Source organism: Lineus longissimus, chromosome 13, assembly GCF_910592395.1.
Source record: "Lineus longissimus chromosome 13, tnLinLong1.2, whole genome shotgun sequence".
NCBI lineage: Eukaryota > Metazoa > Nemertea > Pilidiophora > Heteronemertea > Lineidae > Lineus > Lineus longissimus.
Genome location: NC_088320.1, coordinates 8,679,865 through 8,689,085, shown reverse-complemented (window position 1 = coordinate 8,689,085; position 9,221 = coordinate 8,679,865). Strand labels below are relative to the sequence as shown.

At 39.0% G+C, this 9,221-nt stretch overlaps 1 protein-coding gene across 1 annotated transcript in view; it reads right to left on the bottom strand.

Moving 5' to 3' along the window:
- Positions 1–1,006: 1,006 nt before the first annotated feature.
- The window catches only part of LOC135497908 (uncharacterized), a 217,425-nt gene continuing 209,210 nt past the window's right edge, over positions 1,007–9,221 (bottom strand). Inside the window, exons 4-5 of the mRNA XM_064787902.1 lie at positions 7,347–7,421; positions 1,007–3,595 (exon numbers count right to left, since the gene is read on the bottom strand). Coding sequence (XP_064643972.1) covers positions 3,591–3,595; positions 7,347–7,421 — 80 coding nt within the window. The 3' untranslated portion in view covers positions 1,007–3,590. The remainder of the gene's footprint in view (positions 3,596–7,346; positions 7,422–9,221) is intronic.

Here is a 9,221-nt window from a genome sequence, read left to right as displayed (position 1 = left end):
ATCCAGTTTGTATAGTGCGCTTCTTGTAACATTGATTAAAAAGCATTCTTGTTAGGTTTCGATAAAAAAACATTTTAAAGATGTCGTGATGGTATTTTTTAATAACACTATGAAGTATATTTGTGTCAAACAGATGGATAATAATGATAAAGATTTTAACAATGAATGGCGCAGTCACGGGTGCCAAGTGTTGCCGTGATCCGTGATTAGGTAACAGCACGCGCCATTTCGTCTCACTTAAAACATAATTTGTGTATTTATGAAGGTTTCTCGCATAAATCTATTATCTCAGGCGTGTGACCTTCCTCGGCGTCGCTCAGGCAATGAAAACTCTCTTTTTGATTTGTTTTTGTTTTGTTAATGGATCGTATTCTGGCACAATTCAAGGAAAAAAGCCGTTTTGCGAGCCCCCGTCCAACATTTTGAAAAAATAGAACGCGCAATTATATTGCGCGCATGCGTATCCAACCTTAGATGCGTCCCATTATTACCATTGTTGTCCGACGATTGTTCCCATTGTTGAGAGGTGACTGGCGAGCCAACTGTGGCAGAGACAGTGTAGGTCGAGTGAGGCTTGACAACGATGATCACCATTGACGACGCTTGGAGAATGTAAAGAAACATGGCATCATTCATTAATGTTAGTCACTCTTGTGTCATATTACAGGTCATTGGCTGAAATCAGGTTCAATATCGTATTAATACAATTATGCTAACAAAGACCATTGTGTTGGTTTAAATGAATTATTTTCAAACTAAATTGACAGATAAGAGACCTTTACTCGACAATCAGGAGATAGTAAATCTTACACGACATGTTCATTTTTTAACATGACACGAGACACTCCTATGAACTCAGCGACTCATAAATTTCACTCTAAGATAACTTCACTCTGGTAACCAATTCGTGCGATTTTGCAGATTCATGCTGCGTGTGAATCGTAGTCCTCAATAATTAAGGGCACCAAACATGTCATTTGAAAATGATCGGACTGCACCAACACTTTCACCAGCCATAGTATATTATATTTGCATGAAGTGTGGGTTATATCACGAGTACTTAGTATGATTAGTAAAGAACTGATGTAGTGAGGGACCTCACGTATTTAATATGTTCTATTTATGGCGCTGGTTGCAACGATCGACTTTTCCGACAGTTGTCTGATAAATATATTGGTATTTACTGGCCACACGGTGAATGTTTTATTCATCGTGATGAGTTTGCCAACCCTCATAGGTTGGAAACGAAACAAAACAATTGGGCAAATGAAATGGGGCTGATAGAGCCGTGTGAAAGCATAAGTCCCCGTATTTGACTCTTGATCCTAGAAGGATGCCACTTGGAGAGTAAAGAACAAATCGGAAGACATCGCGGTGGCCCCCTAAATATTGTGATATAATGCATGTCTCCGACGTAGCTAGTACCTGAAACTACAGTTTCATTAATGGCGCTCATACTAGCTTGACCGTAGGTCAATTCCGAATATCACAAGCTGTTGTATGACACTAGGTACATTGTATATAGCAAATGGGTAAATCGGACTTTGCATTTATCAGCAATTTTTGGGAGAGTGTTAGTATGAAACATTTTATTTTCTCTTTAGTTCAAAGAATAACATTTTTGTTTGTACTGATCAGGAAAGCTTCGTTGTAAAATTAGATTTGAATAATATTGAAATGTTTATTACCATTAAAATCCATCAACAATCAAGCAATTAGAAATTTCAGCCAGTTACCACAAACACAGGATAATTGTAGCCCCTGACCTCAAGTCGTGTGTATTGTCCCTCAGAGGCATTGTTTTAGATGAAGTGCCTTGAATTGCAGGCAATGATATTTGAAGAGGTGCCACAACAAGATTCAGGACGGATTTGATAAATCTGCCTGGAAATGTTTTGCGTAATAGAAGTAATAGTTGAAGAAATGGACTACAATTACCCAAGTTTACCTTATACTTCTGAGACACTGTGATCATGATCTTTAAACGACTCTGATCTCGTGAACTGAACCTGTGGTTTGAAAGCCATTATTATAATGGCCAACGATTATTGCTACATATTTTATGATCTAATCTTAAGACTAAATTATCATGTGAAACACGTTCAAGACGGCGGTCGCTATGTGGTCGACATGGGTGGAAGGGGTAAACGAATCAGGTCTAGGGCATAACGTCTAGACTCGTGTTTTTCACCAAATTGATTTCAAAGTAGAGAGAATAGCTTGACAATTGTGACGCCAAGGGTGGAATTCGATATAGGGATCGACGGCATGGCAGGCTACCGCTCTACCCATATAGCCGGGGCACCTGCCGGCCAATCAGTACATCATACCATTTTTAGTCGATTAAACGGATTAATTATACGCGCACCCGCTATATAATACAAGAGATGAATTTGGAACTAACATGACCTCGACCTGATTCTTTAGTCATGACCAAAATAGGTGTCACGATGGGCCGTCATTATTTGCAAGAATTAGGTGCGAATTTATTGTTCCCCAACGTGGATTGGGAGCCATTTGCACTGTGTGACGTCAGGTGAACTTCGAAAGTTTTTGTCCGTGGAGCACATACAGCTTTAAAAATACATTTTTTTTAGGTTTTCGTCTGCTTTTTTTCCAAAGAAATTATAAAGTGATTTACATCGCTGACAAGACAAGCGGTTTAAACCGCTCTAAATAAGCCCGTTAGCATGGGCTGATTGAACACAACATTGCCTTTAAAATAGTTTACTATTGTGGATTTGATATATGTTTCAACCTGCGAATAAAATCGTTTTAAAATTGATTAAAATATATTTCAGAACTCATCATAGGAGCGAACTAACCTTTCAAGGTGACCATTATCAATTGTGTGTATCTGAATATTAAAACAAAGTAATGCATTATGGGCCACGTGCAAGCAAATCTACAAGAGAGCAGAATATATCACTAAATCTCATCTGTGCCTATAATACGTCCAGGTAAATTGAAATATCGGGTTACACAATATTTGGTGGAACAGTAACTCATAAATGAACCACCAATTTGCAAGATAATAGAGACGTGTAAAGTCAGAAGCTTATGCTATAAGGGATATTATGGCTATAGTCTAATCTTGTGTTGGGTCCACTGTAGACTGAGATATATCTGTGGTGCTGTTCGTGTAAATACATGTATACACGTTGTTTGTTTCAGTTTTTATTTTATTTTGCATTTATTAATTTCTGTGATTGGTTCGCTTTATTGTTGAAAAAATTTGATTTGTGACTTTCGGGCTACAAGTTTTTGCAATTTTGTCCAAGATTGCAAGGTTCGAACGTTTGCAACAAATTTCACATTTCAATTGTATAAAAGTCCGTTCGACACATTCGCATTGATTTTGAGTCCGTTCTATGGACCGCATTGTTAACATTTTCATAAAATGTCTTATTGTCCCAGAGGTCCCTTGTTTTAGTCACACTGTTTAACTATAAACAACTGCATGTTATCCTGTACCATGGCACAAGTGTGGCGTCACCAGTCGTTTAGTTGTTGCAGATATCTGACGCAATCAATCTGCGAAGAATCTTCAAGTCCTGTTGAGTGTATCCGCATTTGTAACTGGTCGCTTTTCAATCTGAAATTATAATGACATATTGTAAGATGGAAGTTTTCAAAAGTGCGCAGTTGAGAATAAGCTGACTTAAGGTCGTCGTCGTCGTCTTTATACTAAGTAAACTACAGGGTGCATAAAAAACGGAACAGTTGCTATTTTCCCCAATATTTACAACGCTATGAAAGATATGAAAATACATGTAATTATTTATATGGATCTTAACTTCAAATCAACACCATTCATGTTTGAATAGCGTTCCTAATGGCTGGTTATGCACTGTTTAAACTAAATGGCCCAAAATCCCTTTTGCTGCAGGGTGAGAATTACGTTTGTATTTGACACTGGGTGTCTTAATTATTGCATAACATACTTAAGTAATGCCCAGATTGTAATACATATAATGTAATGAATAATTATGTGCATGATCATCGGAAAAATGGGGCAGCTAAGGCCACATGAGAGTTCCTTTATTGTCACTGAATATGCAAGAGTTCAGCAAGAGTTATAGAAGCCTTCGGGTATCCCAACAGACCTGTCCCATCTAGGAAAACCATCAGCCATTCACTTTCGATAGGAATGATTCCCGCCAAAAACTGACATCATAGCTCTTACTTTGGGCAATGGACTGTTGATCGGGCCTGTGTTAATTACGGAACGTAAACGGCGAACGTTACTTGGAAATGATAAACCTGAAATCATTACAGTGCTTGATTCTTATTTTAGAAGGAATCAGGCTGGAGGTTTTCGTGATCTCGATAGGCTCCGGATGGTGCCTCTTTTCAATACCTGGATCGAGTGACAACAATTTTCCTACCATCTGAGCATTACTCAAGAATTGTATGCAGTGAATAAGACACAGAGCATCAATTACAAACTCAATGCTCACCCTGCGACAAATGGGATTTTAGGCCATTTTGTTAAAACCATGCCTGACAAGCCATGCGGAACGCTGTTCAGACATGAATGGCGTCAATTTGAAGCTAAGATCCATACGCATGATATGACTTACATGTATTTGTCATATCTAACCTAGAGTTGTAAATATTAGGGAAAAGAGTAACTGTTCCGGGTTTTTTTTATACACCCTGTGTTTTAAATCACGTTCTATTCGAATATAAACAACAAGTCAGGAAATCTGAAAGACGAGGAGCCGTTTGGCGTCAGTAACATTTGTCTCTTTTATTGATAACTACTTCCACAGCCCGCATATGATATGCAAAAGCGAGATTCCATGGTCGTAAATACTGATTGGATAGTCCTGTGAGATTCTTTGTTATGTATACGAATCGTAAAGGGATTTTTTTCCATGCTTTTTATTTGTCTCGAGCAGATTCTAATCGTTTCTATGTTTGATCATGAAATGTTGTTCACGTCAAAGTGCAAAAAGTTTCGAGGGATGGTTCCTCATCCTTTTGGAAACGCCCAGCAATGTTGATTCGGGGCACAGACTATACAAGCGAATGTGGAAAGGTGTTAATTAAAGTAACACGCAACTCATGTGACCTACTGAATCTAAGCCGTTATTATCCCTTTTCCGCCACATGTTTTCCTATGCTGTATGTACACATTTTTTATGTATAAAAAAACTAGATATATTTTCCCGTGAGCGTCTTGATGTGTGGGTGTAGGCTTTTTCCTGGAGTGGCTTTGTCATAAAAGAGCTGTAGACACGTCTATATTGGTTTGTTGTATCAGTAAAGATGCGGATGTGTTTAAAAATGCTTGAGCATGCTGGAGGGGCAGACCTGATTTCTCGCCTGATAATGGAATTCAAAATATTCTTGGATAGAAAGGAAAACTTTCAATGAAGGAGGGTTCGCTGTTTTTGCACATACACATCTGATCTCCGCTACTATATTTCAAAGCTTAGAATCGGCGTTTGGTCTATAGTATTTCTGTCATCTTGGATTACTCATGATACAATTTCCTGACAAACCCAATGAATAGTTAGTTAAATGACACCTGCCCCCTCAAAGCTATGGCTAGACACCAAAAATATCTGCCTATCTTTACGACCAATACATAAATGTGGAGGTCACAGTAGCGACCATCTTGGATTTCTGATGATGCAATTCCCCGAAATAACCTAAAGCTAGGCAACAAACTATTCATCCTACATGTATGTCGAACATGAATTAAGATGGATCCAAACAGATGATGTGGCGGCCTTCTTGTTTTTGTCGTCACACGTTGACCCTTTCCAGGGCCTAAGTTTTCCTAAACTTTTGATATACAATAGTACAAGGAAACACAATAAAAACGTGTCATTTTGGGGGGGGGGGGGTCACGTGCTATATTGACTTTACTAAATTCGATTTTTCTTGATATTTTCAAATTGTACTATTTCTTGATATTTTTCTCGATACTAATATTTTGGCAGGTGATCGTTTAAACATTTCTTCCAAAATTATCAGGTAAATCTGATGACCTTTCACATTCCTACACAGGAACATTATACAATGTACATTCGGCATCGGTAAAAACATTGGCAGAAAAGGATTAGTACGTAAAAAGCTTAGATTCAGGAGGTCACATGATTGTCCTGCATGTTTCTATGATTCAACTTATGGATACACTTTTCCACACTCTTTGATAGTCTGTGTCCCAGATTAAGCTAACTTGGCATTTCAGAAAAGTTAAAGAACCACGTTTTTCTGCAAAAATGGTTGACCTTTTGGCTCAGACCTAGGCTGTGGTCATACCATTTAGGTTTCAAACATGTTAGTGAATTAAATCCTCAAGGGACCTTGCATTCTTATGTTTTCTTGTCTTTATAGTATATGCCAGTAGCAAATCTAGGGAAGCTACACCATTACTGCATCAAGGTACAACCAAAATAATTGACTCTGGTGCTCGATCATACCAGAATGCTCGGGTATTCGAAAAAGCTGGATTACTGGGCTGCTTAATTTACTGGATTGTGACTCATTGGTCACCACCGCTTGAATGGATTGCCAATTTCCTAAATCCCTGACGTTTCCTACCCTGTGCTTCAAGTGCACACACTGGCACTGGCCAGCTTGGATTGCTCATGAGGTGCTCCAGTGAGTCCTGATTTTAGCTTGAACTTGGCGAACCATAGAGCCAGCCCTCTTCGGTCGATTCAAAAAACCTTTAACAAGTACATGTATACTGGCTGGTGAGTAGGAGTGAAAATAACAACTTTGAATGGAACTAACAGGGTCTTGGCTAATACTAAATCAAAAGGATGTTTTCATTGGAGCCTTTGGCGTATTTTTTTGAAATTTCTTCATGGGTGATTTGGTAGGGGTAGTACGTAGGGGTATAATATTTTGGTCATAACGTGTTTTTTTCAATCAAATGTCAATAGATATAAACATATGAGGTGTATTTAGACACAATAAGTCCATCTTTATCCCTTAAAGATCACTTCATACGGATTTTGCTAAAAGGAAGTAGGCTAAGTTTGAGGTTGAATTGTTTTTGAACAATCAAATAGTTTTTTAGCTTTTTATAACAATCCGACAACAGGGTTGTCAGTAAGGAAAAAAGTACTCGACAGTGAACTGGTTACGGAGTTTTTCCCGAATCGGTGTGAAGTAACGTGTACATATTTTAAATTGCGTTTCCAACATGTTGTCAAATAAGTTAACCACGTTGTCTTGTATATCACTGAGCGCCTGACTTCCCTCATTACGCGCGCCCTTCCGATAACCATATCTGTAGATAGCCTGTCTGTGTGTGTTTACCGGGTTGGCTTAGGCAGTAACTTGATGTCGACGCTCGTTTAGCTGAATAGGGCTTTACTGACCTGAAGATTTAGTGTTTCGTTTTCCTCGTACTGCATAGAATCCGAGATCAGGCTGACGCTTTTTCATCGATTGGGCTAAAAGAAGAAGAGAAAAAAACAAGCTATAATATGTGCTGTGGCGACTACTGATTGAACAAAAAGTGAGAACACCAGTTTAAGAAGCACTCCTTCCTCAATGAATGGGTAAACATTGGCATATGAGTTTATGTTAAAACTAAACTGCATAGGTTTGTGTTTTTTTCCTGAGTGATAGGTTCGAAAGCCATTCTGGCAACCAAAACTGCACGGTACATACTTCGATCGGGCTTCTTTACTCTTACGTCATATACAAAACCCTGTGAAAAAGCAATACAATCCACTACGAAAAGCGGCTGTTCCGACTACTTGACATACCCGTACATGTGTTGCATAATTCCATAAAACATACTTTCAACAAGTTCAATTTAAGTGATTACTAATACGACACACAATCCACTGTCATCAGATATCGGGTAAACTAGGACATTCAATAAGATACAGCTACTGCTGCAAATCAAATGTATTCCGGATATTTGTGTGGGTTTTGTGTGTAGTGTAGGCCTACACGGTGTTTCTACTAGTCAGCGAGTTTCCGCAAATCTAACAAATTTAGATTACGAATTACGAATTGCCATTTATCCGAGAAAAAGGCCACAAGATCATTGGTTTCTAAGCTGATCAACCTCCGTTACCCACAGAAGGGTCACTCGGGATCCAGGTTCTTTCATCAATCCACTGTAATTTCTTAGACGCAGCCACTTCTGAATACGTGGTAACGGACTGGCCGAGTCTTAACGAATTGGTCTAGATTGTCACAGCGTTCGTTTTTCAATAAGACCGGAACTGGAAGAAAGCATCAACTTCTAATACAGAACACCAGATACAGCTGACTGCAAAATGGACCGCGAGTTCCTTTGTAATTATAAGTTCGTAATTCTTAATTTATATTCGTGAGATTTGCGGGTACGTTTTTAATTTTTTGGCGTCGCTTGCAGACGCCCTTTGGTTGAACACCCTACATATTACAGGCCTGTTACAAACATCGAGGACCGTAACTCACAACGGAAACAGAACAAGTTTTCAAATATAAAAAATAATATCCAAATTATTTGTCAAACTCGTATTGTTTCCACTATTCAAACAGGCGAGCAGTAGAAAGGCATGTTTCTGACGAGAATCCTGCCAAATTCAAGACATTCGCCAATATTCCTTGATGTCAAGCCCTGTAACAATTCTACTTCCCAACTAAACTGAAACTACCTTGATATTCAGATGGCGCATGCATGTACAGGCACCACTGGCATGACCAGCAAATCTGACGGGTATTGCATTTCCAGCAACAACCATTCAGTTTTGCACGAGGATTGTATCTGAATAAGTTAGATAAACATAACCAATCCACATTGCGCATATAAATCACCCGAGGACAACCAATTTGAGCGCTTGGCTATAGTTCAAACATGACTTGTTAGGATGAATAAATACTTTCCACTTTGTTTCCCTATGATCTGAAATATGGTGGTCCCAAGCAGCAATTGGGAACGGTTACTTATAAAAGCCGAAATGGTCGAAATGGCCGAAATGGTCGAAACGGTCGAATCATCTAAATGGCCGAAATATGCATCAATACAGAGAGCTGTGGGGAAATAATCGATGGTGTTATGAACTACATGTATTAATTTCAGTAGCTTTGTTCATGCCATGCACCGCGCCACAGCTGCCCGCGACGCATGGCAGGAAAAAGCATGACTGGTATAGTCTGGTTCCTCTGGCCGACGACAGATGGCGTCACGAATCCAATACAGTCAGAGGACCGAAAGGAAAATCGTCATTGTTATTATTCAACGAAGCTATGGC